We start from the raw sequence: 14,255 nt of genomic DNA, 5'->3' as shown, positions 1-14,255 counted from the left end.
ATATATATATATACATATATATAAATTGAATTTTGGGAAAATTTAACGGTGCTGCCAACTTTGGAAAAAGTCATCCCAATTTACTGTGTTGAGTTGGCATTGTACAGAAATGGACAGCCATATTGGTCTAGAAACGTTAATTTATTTTTATTTTTATTTTTTATTTTTTTCCATGTGTACAGGGGTAACACACTGTGTTAAATATGTAAGGTCATATCTACGTGGGTTTGATTACAGAAACTAATATCCTCTAAATAATGAAAAAAAGAATAAGATAAGACTATAAGAACGAGAAGCAATTTAAATATGTTCAGGGACAATTTTCATCTCCAGAATTAAGGATTATTTTAATGTTACATCATTGCCTTTTCTCTTTTACTTTCCTTTTTAGTTTTATTTTAGGATTCTCTATTTTTAATGTTCATACAGAGATTTCTTTAACTGAAATACCAAATAGTTTATTTTGTGTGAAAAACTATAATAGTACACAGGATCCTAATGAGATAATTAATAATGTGAAATAGGAAGTAAAGGGCTAAATGTGTAGAGAAAGTGGGAAGGGTGGGGAAAAGGTAATAAGGGAGAGGCAAATATATGAGAAACTGAAAAAATGGAAATAAAGTGTTTGCAAATGGTAGGGGAGGAGGGGGTGAAGGGAGGGCAGGGACAAGGGGAAAAAATGAGAATCAAGACCTATTATGTAAAGGTGCAGAATCCCAATGATGAATGTAACTGTATTGTATACCTAGATTGTACCAATAAACTCAATTAAAAAGAAAAAAAATTAAAATTAAAAAAAAAGAACAATCCAAATCCAAAGCTACTAAATGGAAGAAAATAATAAAGATCAAAGCAAAAGTTAATGAAATTGAAACTAAATGATAATAAAAAGAATTAATAAAGGGTCAGTTCATTGAAAGAAAAAACTGGACAAACGTTTAGCCAATTTTACCAAGAAGAAGAGGAAGAGCACAAAGAAGAGGAGGAGAAAAAAGAAGAGAAGGAAGAAGAAAAATAAAAGACCTACACAAATACAATGGGAAAGGAAAAAGGCTAAACTACAATGGACATTGCCAAAATCTGGATTATTAGTAACTACTTTGAAACCCTGTGTTCCAAAAATATTGATAATAGAAAAGAAATGAATAGATTCCTAGAAATATTAGAATTACAGGAACTGAGCAAGGAAGATATGAACTTCCAACATGACCCAATAATAAGCACTTAAGTGGAAGCATTTTTTTTTAAAATGCCAGGTAAGAAAAGCCCAGGAACCAATAGATTTTCTGACAAATTCTGCAAGGAATTCAAGGAAAGTATAACACCTATACTCTTCAAACATGTTAATTAAATTGGAACAGAATGAGTACACCCAAAGGTCTTCCTAAAAGCTAGCATTATCATGTTTCCAAACCCAGAAAAGGACCCCACCAAAAAAGGGCACTTTCAAGCCAATCTTTTTAATGAGCATTGACACAAAAATCCTCAAGAGATACTGGCAAACAGAAAGCAAAAATTCATCGAAAAGATCATACATCATAACAAAGAAAGCTTCATTCCAGGAATGCAAGGTATGGTTCAACACATACAAATCAATAAATTCAATACATCACATAAACTGAAAGATCGACAAAATTTACATGATCATCTTAATTGATGAAGAAAAAACTTTTACAAAAGCAAACATCCGTTCATAATAAAAATTCTGAAGAAAATAGGCATACAAATACTTTCTTTTAATCTGATAAATGCATTTCTGGCAAACCTCCTGCAAACATTATATTAAATAGGGAAAAGCTGAAAACTTTCCCCATAAAATTAGGAACAAGCAAGGATTCTGTTATCACCTCTCCTGTCAATATAGCACTCAAAACATTAGCCAGAGTAATCAGGAAGAAAAAAGAAAGAAAGAAGAAATATAAGAAAGAAAGAAGTAAAGTTATCATTTTCAGATAACATGATTTTCTACATAGAAGATCCAAAAGATTCTATAAAATACTCAGAAAATTAATTACCAAATTCACTAGTGTAGCAAGATATCAACAAACAAAAAATCAAAATCATTCCTATATACCATTAATGAACTCATTAAGAAGGAAAACAATATCATCAAGAAAAATTAAACATTTTTAAATTAACCTAACCAAGAAAGTAAAAGACCTCTACAATCAAAACTACCTACTTTGAAAAAGGAGATCAAAGAGGACAAGAAAATAGGAAGATATACCCTGATTCTGGATAGGCAGAACCAATGTCGCTAAAATGTCAAGAACATATATACTGATATACTTCCAAAACTGATACATAGATTAATATAATCCCTACCAAAATGTCAACAGCATTCACCAAAAAAATTACAAAAAATAATCCTAAAATTCATGTGAAGCCATAGGAGACCCAGAAAGAGCAAAAGCAACTCTCGGCAATAAGAGCAAAGGAAGAGGTATCACAATCTCAGACTTCAAGTTATATTTCAAATCCACAATGATAAAAATAGCATGATATTGGCAGAAAAACAGATGTGTAGTTCAATGGAACAAAATCGTGGATGCAGAAAAAACTCCAGATGCATTCAGCTATCTAAGCTTTGAAAAGGGAGAGAAAAACACACACTGGAGAAAAAAATAGCCTTTTTAATAAATGGCACTAGGAAAACCAGCTATCCACATGCAGAAGACTGAATCTAAACACATATTTCTCACCATGTACTAAAAGAAAATCAAGAATGGATCAAAGATCTAAATGTTAAAGCAGAAACACTTAACCCTCTGGAAGATAAAACAGGTTAAACTCTTGAAAAATAGGTGTAGGCAAGGTCATTCTAAACAGAACTCCTTGGTTTCTTATATAAGAAACTGAAAACATAAATAATTGAAGAGAAAAATAAGCATAGAGGAGAAATCCTGCTCGTGCAATACAGGTACTGTGATCTTGAACATAATTCACCCCAGGACTTGTCATGATCATCCTGGCTTTGTCATTTGCCAATCCATCAATTTTGTCCCTCAGCTATCCCTCTTTTCTGGTACAGCTCAACCCAAAGACGACCTGGATGGCGATAGCAGATACAGATACTCTACAAGCAGATTTTATGACTAAGATGGACCATACACTAGGTTTATAACTCCAATACTCGGTTAAATTGGCAAGGTTGCTGCTTTCATGCTTTGAATCACATTCTATCATCCATCCTCCTTCAGGGTTAAATCCAATTATTCTGTGATACAAAGGCTTCCTGTGGAATATTCACATCGGAATTACTCATACTACTGCGTGTTTGAATTCCAAAACAGGAAACTGAAGTGCTACATAAACAGACCCTTTTGTCCAAAAAGTGAAAGACTTCTGACTTCCAAAAGCCCATGACTTTAGGAACTTCATTCAGGTCTCTGATGTACACTTTGTAGGACCTTGGATGATACACACTAGATATGCATTCTAGCGCAGTCAGTATTGGGGGGCTATACACAGTAATCTAGTGGCATTCATGTGGAGCCTCATTTTCACAACCGGAGGCATAGTTCATGGTGTGAATGAGTGTAACCAAGAACCCATAAAAAGCTAGCTGGGAGAACGAGGTCAAACCACAGCCCAGGAACTCTAGTGGTCAGGCTGTAGATAAAAAGCTTGAAGGGCTTTTCGTTCTTCATCTGGGATGTTGTGTGGTTATTTGACCAATGAAACATTAATGCTTTGAGATGTGTAGTTTTAATGAGCAATATGTTTAATTAAAAAGATCTGTTACATATGATTATATGATTTGCTCTCAAGAAGCAATAGGTAATTTTTTTAAATTTTTAGTTGCTGATTCTGGGAGGTAAAGTCAAATCCTGGTTATGTGCTAAGCATTTGTTCTACCACTGAGCTCCACCCCACTCTTACAATCAATAGCTTTGACCAGGTCCCATTTCGAGGAGAAAGGTCTGTGTTGCTTTGATGCTACAGCACAATTTAAATACATGAGAATCAGAAAGTACTTTACCTGAACAACAAATGGAATCCCCCTTCTGAACTGTAAATCTTTTCGCACAACTACTAGATTGGTTCTGGCTTTCCTAACTTCAGTTGTCCCAGTTCCAGTGAATTCCAACCCTGAGAAAGAAGTTGGTGAAAAATGGACAAGAATCACTGGCTTTAAAATTATTTTTCTGCATCATTCACCCTTCCCTTTTGATGAGAAAAAGATATCAATGTTCCTGGGGTGTGTGAGGGGCCATAATTTTATGTAGCTCACATACCTGTCCCCTCCTCTGTAATGTTGGCATTCACATGAAGAACAACACGTTGAATCTTCTGCCAATCTGTGAAGTCCCTGTAGGTTATTACTGGTTGTGTGATGCAGCCTTGGTTGTCCAGCTGCTAAGTGAAAAAGAACAGTTACATAGCATGACACATGGATCAGGCACATGGTCAACCCAACACATGAGGCCTTCTTTGGAGATAACCAACTGCTTACAACTGTACGACCTAGAATTCTGATTTAATCACTGGGTTCAGCTCTAACATTTAGCCTACTGTGTGGCACAGTCTTGAGCACATTAAGAGTAGTATCCCTTTGCTTTTGTTTTCTCATCTACATAGGGATTTGCGTAGATTAAATATATTTATACATATTCTAGAATATCAACCACCATGTCATAAGAACTCAACAGTCATTTGCTATTATTTAAAAGAGCCACCATTGGCTAGAATCTGATAGAGTATATGCCTAGGATGTTGGAGGCCCTAGATTCAATTCATGGCACTAATTGAAAAAATAAACTGTGATGAATATCATTATTTCTTTTTTTAACATCATTATTTCATTCTTCTGACTAATACATGGTGGACAAATTTAGTTCTAAATCTCTGGAAGTCTCCCCTCTATAATAGTAGATTTGGGGACTACTGTGGGGATTTTTTTTTCTTTTTTTCTTTTTGGCAATTCTGGGAATCAACCACAACTTGTAAACGCCACACAAATGCTGTACCACTGAACTGTGCCCCCAGTTCTTTTTTTTTTTTAATTGAGTTTATTGGTACATTTAGGGATACAGTACAGTTACATTCATTGCTGGGATCATGTACCTTTACATGGCAAGTCTTGATTCTCATTTTTTCCCCTTACCTCTGCCCTCCCTTCACCTCCTCCTCCCCTCCCCATCTACAAACACTTTATTTTCATCTTTTCATTCTCTCACATTTTTTTCTTTTCCCTTTTTGTTCTTCCCCTATGTATCACACCTTCCCTACACCTTTAGCTCCTTTCCTCCCATTTCTAAATGTCAGTAATCTTATTAGAATCTTATGCATTGTTGCAGAATATTCACACCAGGGAAACTATTTGGTATTTACACATGTGGGACTTATTTATTTCACTTAGGAGTATATCTTCAATATGTATCCATTTTCCTATGAATGAATCTATTCTCTCGCTCTTTATGGCTGAGTAATATTCCATTTTATAGAAAAACCACATCTTCTTTATCCAGTTTCCAACGGATGGGCAAATAGGTTGTTTCCAAGATTTAGCTATTACAAACTGTGCCGCTATAAACATGGGTGCACATACTTCTCTGTGATATGATTCTTTTAGTTCTCTTGGAAAGATACCCAACAGAGGGATGGCTGGGTCAAATGGAACCTCCAGTCCAAGCTCTTTGAGGTATCTCCATATTGATTTCCATAGTGGTTGCACTAGTCTGCACTCCCACCAACAATGGAGGAGGGTTCCTTTCTCCCCACAACCCCGCCAACATTTGTTATTGTGTGATTTCTTGATAGCAGCCATTCTTTGTGGGGTGAGGTGGAATCTCAGTGTTGTTTTCATCTGCATCTCTCGAATGACCAGTGATGTGGAACATTTTTTCATATATTTTCTTGCTGCTTTCACTTCTTTGTATGAGAAATGTCTGTTCATTTCGGATGCCCATTTTTGGATCGGGTCTTTATATTTGGGGGGACTGATTGTTTTGAGTTCTTTATATATCCTTGATAATAGTCCTTTGTCTGAGGTACAGCTGGTAAAAATTTTTTCCCACATTGTAGATTGTCTCTTAGTTCTGCTAATGGTTTCTTTTGAAGTACAGAAGCTTTTTAGTAAGATGAGATCCCAGTTGTTGATTCTTTCTGCTAGTTCCCGTGCTACTGAGGATTTGTTCATAAAGTCTTTTCCTATACCAATGTCTTCCAGAGTTCTGCCTAACTTACTTTCCAGCAAGTTTAATGTTTCTGTTTTAATATTTAGATCTTTAATCCATTTGGATTTTAATTTAGTGCATGGCGAAAGATAAGGGTCTAATTTTAATCTGTGACAGGTTGATATCCAGTTTTTCCAACACCATTTATTAAAGAGGCTATCTTTCCTCCACTGAGGATGGTGAGCTCCTTTGTCGAAGATGAGGTAGCTGAGTACATCTGCATTTGTTTTTGTGTCTTCCAGTCTGTTCCATTGATCCTCAGGCCTATTTCTTTGCCAGTACCATGCTGATTTTATCACAGTGGCTTTGTAGTATAGTTTCAAATTGGGAATTGTTACACCTGGTGCCATGTGACTGTTGCCTATAATGGCTTTTGCTATTCTAGGTCTCTTGTGGTTCCAAATGAATTTTTGGATTCTTTTTTCTAGTTCTGTGAAATATAGTGTTGGAATTTCAATTGGCATTGCATTGAATGTATATAGCAGTTTTGGTAGTATGGCCATTTTCACTATGTTGATTCTTCCTACCCAGGAGCAGGGGATATCTTTCCATTTTTTTATATCCTCTTCGATTTCTTTTTTCAGAGTGCTGTAGTTTTCAGTGTAGAGATCTTTTGTTTCTTTTGTTAGATTGATTCCTAGATACTTCATTTTTTTGGATGCTATTGTAAAAGGAATTTTTCCCTTATTTCTCTTTCTGTCTGTCTGTTATTTGTGTATATAAAGGCTATTGATTTTTGGGTATTCACCTTGTATCCAGATACTTTACTGAATCTGTCAATTAAGTCTAGAAGTTTTTTGGTGGAGTTTTTTGGATCTTCAATGTAGATTATCATATCATCAGCAAATAATGATAGTTTAACTTCTTCCTTTCCTATCTTTATTGCTTTAATTTCTTTCTCTTGTCTAATTGCTATGGCTAATGTTTCCAGAACTATGTTGAAGAGAAGTGTTGATAGTGGGCATCCTTGTCTTGTTCCTGATTTTAACATGAAGGTTTTCAGTTTTTTGCCCCCAGTTCTTGAACTGCCGTCTTTTGATGTCTTGGTATGCTTTCCCTTCCAGACACTCTCTCTACATTTGCAATTCATAGCTTTTTGGACATTAATAAGCCTCCTAACAGCTTGCACTCACCTGGTGACTGATCTCTTCACATTCAGCAAGTGGGCCAGAGAAATGTCCAAAATAAGAGTCGGCAAGATATTTTCGGCATATGTTTAACTTCACATGTCCTCGGACAGGCTTCCCATAGGTGTATCTGTCACAAGAAAGATTCACAGGAATCAAGGGTTTTCCCAAAAGCAGAGACCCTCTTTATCTCCATCCATATCCCGTACTGTGCAGTTGTCACATAGATTTGCTCCGTGTGGTTCCATGATAATAACAACAGCTGCAGTAAATGACTACAAACAAATCTTTTTTTCTGAGTATTTTTCATCCATCAAGGTGTTTCATCCTGTTTATGACTGGAAGGGAGAGATGCTATTACTTCCCCCACTTGCAAGTTCTGGAAAATGAGGCACAGGCTGAGGCTATGTGAGCCAATAAGGCTACTCAGCTGGTAAAGTGGTGGAGCTGAGACCCTGACTTGGACAACTTAGCTCTCAACCATTGTTGTCTGTGCCTTCGAGTCTTACCGGGACAGGGTTCATGTGAATGAAAAGCAAGGCCTGATAGAAACATTCACTGAAAACCCCTCAGCCTCTCACTTTAGTCTAGTATGTCTTTTCTGGTCCTTCTGTTTTTTGGTTTTTTGTTTTGTTTTGTTTTGTTTTCTCTCAGAATCTTGAATGAAATATCTTAAAACAGAATTGGAGCCTAAAGAAGCATTGTGTCTTGCATTTGGTCTTTAGTAAGATGTGTGAGTTAAATCTGCTGGTGCTGTTTTGGTTTCCATGCTTGCGAACTTTAATAGCAACTTTTAATTATTCAGACCAACATTCCCGCTTTTCTGATATAGCAGTGAAAGATCACAGCACGATAGTAAAATGATTATAGTTACAGAACTTAGTGACAGGTGCTACACGTGGACCAAGGACTGTGACCTCTGAGATTCACGTTGTCTCACACCATGACGGGTCAGCACAATGCCACGTTTGTTTCCCAAACACCTTTATATGTCGGGGTAAGTGTATTTCACCTCTGCAGAGGGTGAAACAGATTGTCACCTGAAACCATTCATTTCATCATTGTAAGCTCTGTCATTGTTAGAATTATCCCAACTTGTTTTTTCACTCCAAGTGATGGAACGGATGATCACATGTGATGGGTACAGAGCAATAATTATAGTTGGAGGGGATAAAAAAAGAATGCCATGAACAGTTTTACAAGAAGAAGAGAGAAGAAGAGACTGCTTAGGTATTTGTCTATTTTTATGGTGGTACAATGAGATGTCTTTCAAAACATTTTAAATTTATGTTGAGTAGGCTGTAGAAGTGTGTAAATACCAAAATATAACAAAGCCAAGGTCATAGTACGTGGAAACACACATTTATTAAAAAGACATCTGCTGTAGCACCAGTGTTTTTCTATCCTGACTGATCCTCCAGCATGAAACCAATAGAAACATGAGAAACAAGGCAAAGAGATACCTCCAAATACTCTTAACTCCCCCAAAACTGATCTCACAGACATTAAAGCCGAAAAATTCACAGGCTACTAGTAGTAGAGAAAGAAAGTAAAACTAACTCACGTTCCACACACTGTTACATTCACTTCTTTATCCAGCAATGAGACTGTCTTTGGACATTTTACTTGCACTTCAAATCTGGGGAGCACTATTGGAAGAGATCACAGAAAATGCAGCGGATGGGCAAGGTGTCTTTGTAGTAGGTTATATGAAAAACCAGTGCTCAGAAATGGTTAACTTTGTAATTTTACAGTAACACCATACAAAGCTATTAAAATGAGTGGTCATGTGTTATATTAATCCTAGAAAATCACAGAAGCTTCCACTTAAGGAAAAAGAACAAATTTTGGAAAACAATTTCCTTTCAAAAATAACCCAAGGGCCAGGGATTTAGCTCAGTGGTTTCACAGCCTGCCTCAAAACACAAGGTCCTGAGTTCGATCCCTGGTACCAAACCTAACCCAAACTCTTGTGCAGTTCTGGGTTCACAGGTGTTTCTATTTCATTGTGTCATTCGACGCCCGTCCCTATCCAGATATAATAAATACGTCCAAGTGGGCTCACACTTTGCTAGCCAAACACTATGCCCTCCAGTCTTTCAAAGCCATACCATATTCTTCCACACTGAAGAAGTGTTCTTTCTTTGCTCTTGATTGCTTTAGGACCACGATCTGGTAGACACCCCTAATGGGCTCTGACGACAGGCTGAAGGACAATTGTTTAATTCCATTCTCTGATGTAACATTCTGCCATTGCATAATTCGATTCGTTTTGGGGTCCTACATATGTGAAAAAGGTGACAAGATGTACCGTAAAATAAAATAAAATAAAAATAAAGAATTAGAGGCCATGATACTTGTAGGAAGACTGCTGTATTCATCATTAATCACTTGGGAAGTTTCTAGTAATTTTACTTGGAAGGAAAGAAATGGTAGAGTGGGATACAACACACCAGCTGTCTTCAGGTATAGTCCCTTTTAATTTACAGTATCCTTGGACTATTTTCATGACTTTCCAAACATTTTGATTTATTTTTAATATACTGACTTCTTTTGAACTGGAAATGCTTTCAGTTTCTTACCTCAATATAAACCAGAGGAAACTAAAACAAAAGGAAAACAATATGTTAGTAAAAAAAAATCTCACCAATACAGCAAACTTAGATACAATAAAATTGTTCCAGATTATATGGAAAGGAGGAAAACAAAAGACTGCCTTTCCTCTAATCTCTCAGTTCTATGTAAATCTTCTGCATTGTTCTATGCACCTAGAGAAGATGAGGTATTTTCAAAATGTCAAAGCGTGAAAGTTCATAATCAGTTTTTCTTAGGTTTATTGATTTAAAACAATGTTACCCTGATTGCATTCTCAGACTGCAGAGTCAGATTCACGGGTATGCACCCACTTTGCCACTACAGGGCTTCCTACCCAGCTAAGGCATGAACTGATATCTGCGTGTCTGAAAAGTGCAGAAGAGAAGAACTCCTGTCTCCTTCCCTTTGGTGTCATGTCTAGGACAATGGTCCTCTGCTTGGGTTACAGTCCCACAGCTGACTCCAGGTTTGTTGAACATAAAAGTCTGGCTAGTCATTTTTCTCCCTCCCCTCTGCCACTCACACCACTGATGGACAGGCATAAAATACTCACCAACTCATTCAGGGGGTGTAAATTTTTATCCACAGACACAACTCGAAACTTCACTGAAAAAGAAAAATTTTCTGAGCAGACCAGGAGGTGCAGGCCTTGGGGTAACCCACCAGCGGGACATCTCATGTGTGGAACCAGCCCCTGTGGAGCCCCCTACCGGACTGTCCTGGCTTGTACATGGGTTTGTCTGTCTGGACAATGACAATACTTTCTGTATTCTTCACCAGCACTCCCTTGCTCTTGCTGAACGTGTGTGTTGGTCCTTGTATCTGGACAAACAGGAAGGCGAACTGCATAGGGAATGAGTATCTTGGGAGCTGAGAACAACAAAAGGTCAGAAGGTCACCGTCATCTTCCCCTGGAGGCCTTAGCATTTCTGTTTCTTCCGTTCTCCCTTCACTCAATAGGAATGCAGGTGAGCCCATGTATTTTATTTGTTTACATACTTGCTTACTTTCCATGAATATTACTTAAATATAAGGTAGAGGAGAATAAGTCAGAAAGGGGTGTGACAAATGAAATCCAAATTTTCATGTGACTAACACAGTACCTATGAAAACACAGTTAATTTTGTTAAGTAAATATATCTTAATTAAAAAGTAAACCCAACCCTGAAAACCATGGAAGAGGAGAAAATGTAATATGCTAATGATGGTAGGAATCATATCTTGAAGATGGATTGCCCAAAGAAGAAACTAGAAATAAATTCAAGATATGGAATATATGTAAAGATGCAGCCCTTCTTAGGAACAGTATTTCAGTTTGCACCTTAATAATAAAAAAATAGGGCCAGGGATTTAGCTCAGTGGTGCTACCTCCTGCCTTGCAAGTCCAAGAACCTGAGTTTGATCCCAGTACCAACATAATAACAATAATAATAATAAATACCCTCCATGTCTAACTCATGCTTTCTCTGGCTAGTAGGATTTTTGTGGAAATTCAATAAAAATTAACATGTCCATAATTACTAACTGCTTCCGTTTTGAGTGGGAAAATCTATACTGTCTTCTTTGGTTATGATATTTTTCTACATTGTTCTTTGAAGTCACGACATCCTTCTAGATTAATTCTCTGATACTGAAAACCACTCTCCCTGTATCATACATAGTAGCTTGTACTCACAGTGAAGGAAATGCACTGGAACAAGTCCTTGTCCACCACGAGGTCACCGAACAGTTTCCTGTTTCCCACGTTGGAACCCAGGAAAGCACTTACAGTCACTGTCTCATTCAGGTGATGCAGATGGAGACAGATTTTCTCAGGCACCTCAGTGAAGAGCTTGCAGGGGACCAGCACCATGTACTGCCTGGAAAGGGAGCAGGCAGGACAGGTGAGGAGAGATGCATTTTCCATGACTGTGGTTCCATCACAGTAATTACTACTGCCCTTACTTCTATACCCTGACAAGGCTGGTTGACAGCACAGTAATACAGTGAGCCACAGGAATTTCATATACATGAGCAGCTTTGGCAGTGGTGCCTTATTCAAGGTAGGTTCTAATGACATGATGGTTCCACACTTCCTCCCTACCCCTGCAGTACTCAAGCTCCTGAATTTAGTTTTTAAGGACAAAATAAGAGAAATAATTATCCACTACATAACCCACTCTATTAGGATTAATCTTAAATGCTATATTTAATTTTTGAAAAACCACCCAATGCTTCCTTTTTATTTTCAGTTTCTCCTCCCTAAACACACACCATTATATGTGGAATTCAGAGTTGTATAACTGATCCAAATCATGACTGAGAAATAGACAAAGCTGGACCTCAAAGGTGTTTTTCCCTCTTCTCTGATATTAGAGATATTTTAGTTATCAAACTGTCCATAATGGAGCCAGTGAATGCCATCTCTAAAGTTTGTTAAATATCACTAGATTATTTTCTTTTACACCTGTCTCAGTTACTTTTCTCTTGTTGCTGAGGCAAAATACCCAACACCCACAAGTTAAGGGAGAAAAGGTTTATTTAGCTCAGTTGGTAGACGTTTCAGTCCATAATCAGCTGGATCCAAGGCAGGGCAGCACATGGCAGAGGGGCATCGTAGTGGAGAAACAGTTCATGGTGAGCAGAAGGCAGCAAAGCAAGTGAGCAAGGAAGCAAACAAGCCTCTCTCTGTCACTTATATTGTACCCAAACTACCAGGATTAGGGCTGTGCCAAACCTATCAGTGGACCCTTAATCCCAGCATTGCACCATGAATCATGAATCAGTTACACACTCTAGATTCAGCCACCTCTGAAAAAGCCCCACCTATGATTTCATGAGGCTTTGGGGGGATATTTAGACACAAGCTATAATAATACCACTTTTAAAGTCAAATATTCTTATTCTTCTAACCATAGGAAAGGGAAAAGTAATATGACAACTCCTGGTAATGTATTTCTTTTTGGCATAAAAAATAAACCCTACTGGTACTTCATAACTATCAGGGCATTTCAATCCTTACCATAAGCCCTTTACAGCAAGTAATGTCATTTAATAAACACAGAGACAGAATCCAGGAGGCATTGCCTAAAGTCTTGTCTGACTCAAATTGACCCTCTAACTTTAATATTTAATCCAATAACAAATATGAATTTTACCCTTCTTTTTAAGATTATTGTGTTTAAATGGCTTCAACACAAAAGAGTGGGTCTTGAACACTGGAATTTTAGGTCTGAGAGGCAGATAAATAAAAAGGCATTTTTTCAAATCACATCTAAGTTAGTCATACTGATTACTCTAGAGTTGACAAAAATTTTGTAAAATCACGAAATATTACAGCTGAAAATGATACATAAGAATTTAGGTGAGACAAGTAGAATGGTGATTACCAGAGGCTGGAGAGAGGAGGTAGGGAATGTTATTAGAAGGGTACAAAGCTTCAGTGAGTGAAGACAAAGTAGTCTGGCTATTGATCATGCATCATGGTGAATAGAATTAGTCATAATATACTCTATATTTCAAAACTATCAAAAGTCAATTTTTTAAATCTCACCACAAGACATGTAAATGAGGTGATTATTATATTTATCGCTTAGCTAATCAATCCACATTGTACACAGACATCAAAACATTACATCGTATCCCATAAATACATAGAGTTGTTATTTGGCACTTAAGAAGAAAAAAAGAATATAGGTAGAGATTTGGGTATAAATTAACAATGGAATGGGATAATTCAACAAAGACAGCTCACTGCACAAGAGGGCCTTTGTGTTACTCACGGTTCTGCATGGACTGAGGCAGCTACTGTGAGGCGAACAACAAGTATCAGAACAAAAGCTGGCAAAGCATGTCTGCCCGTCCTCATGGTGTAAAGAAAAATTTCAAGAGGTGAGATTGTAGCGTCTTCCTCCTTATGGTGTCTGACCCCAGTGACTCCCCAAATCCCCGGGGATTTATCTGTGAGCATGCTGTGTGCAAACAGGTGTGCAAACAGGAAGCTCAATCTGTGGCCTCCAAAGAACACAGGACTTGGAAGTGCTCCCTCTGAAGGTCATTGCTCTCAGAGTGGCCTTGCAGCGATCCAGGATGAATCCAAACAGGCCCGGGAGAGGTGCCAGAGTAGTTGTGTGTCAAAACTTTTTCATCATCTCAAGTCAAAACTCTATATCCATCAAAAATAACTCCTTATTCCTGCTCCTTCAGTATTCAATTTTGACACATCCATATGTTCAGTAACTACCACAGCACTCAAGATATATAGAGCAGTTCAATTATCCCCCCAAATTTTCTTGAACCACTTTGCAATACCTCCACTCTTTACTGACACCAATACTGTACTTTTTGTCTCTTTAGGTGCAATGTTTGTACAATA

The 14,255-nt window shown here is 37.4% G+C and overlaps 1 protein-coding gene across 4 annotated transcripts in view; it reads right to left on the bottom strand.

The window, feature by feature from the left end:
* The window catches only part of LOC104850731 (alpha-1-inhibitor 3-like), a 50,336-nt gene extending 36,296 nt beyond the window's left edge, over positions 1 to 14,040 (bottom strand). The window contains exons 1-10 of one of the 4 annotated variants that reach the window (XM_010607798.3): positions 13,663 to 14,040; positions 11,577 to 11,760; positions 10,612 to 10,771; positions 10,455 to 10,507; positions 9,889 to 9,909; positions 9,418 to 9,586; positions 8,871 to 8,955; positions 7,313 to 7,436; positions 4,239 to 4,359; positions 3,983 to 4,092 (exon numbers count right to left, since the gene is read on the bottom strand). In XM_010607798.3, coding sequence (XP_010606100.1) covers positions 3,983 to 4,092; positions 4,239 to 4,359; positions 7,313 to 7,436; positions 8,871 to 8,955; positions 9,418 to 9,586; positions 9,889 to 9,909; positions 10,455 to 10,507; positions 10,612 to 10,771; positions 11,577 to 11,760; positions 13,663 to 13,850 — 1,215 coding nt within the window. In that variant the 5' untranslated portion in view covers positions 13,851 to 14,040. The remainder of the gene's footprint in view (positions 1 to 3,982; positions 4,093 to 4,238; positions 4,360 to 7,312; positions 7,437 to 8,870; positions 8,956 to 9,417; positions 9,587 to 9,888; positions 9,910 to 10,454; positions 10,508 to 10,611; positions 10,772 to 11,576; positions 11,761 to 13,662) is intronic. The other 3 variants (XM_010607799.3, XM_010607797.3, XM_010607795.3) reach the window with 3 other exon arrangements.
* Between the last annotated feature and the right edge of the window lie 215 nt (positions 14,041 to 14,255).

Source organism: Fukomys damarensis, unplaced genomic scaffold (genome assembly GCF_012274545.1).
Source record: "Fukomys damarensis isolate Sample0158 unplaced genomic scaffold, DMR_v1.0_HiC HiC_scaffold_19, whole genome shotgun sequence".
Classification (NCBI taxonomy): domain Eukaryota; kingdom Metazoa; phylum Chordata; class Mammalia; order Rodentia; family Bathyergidae; genus Fukomys; species Fukomys damarensis.
This window is presented reverse-complemented; position numbering and strand designations above follow the sequence as displayed.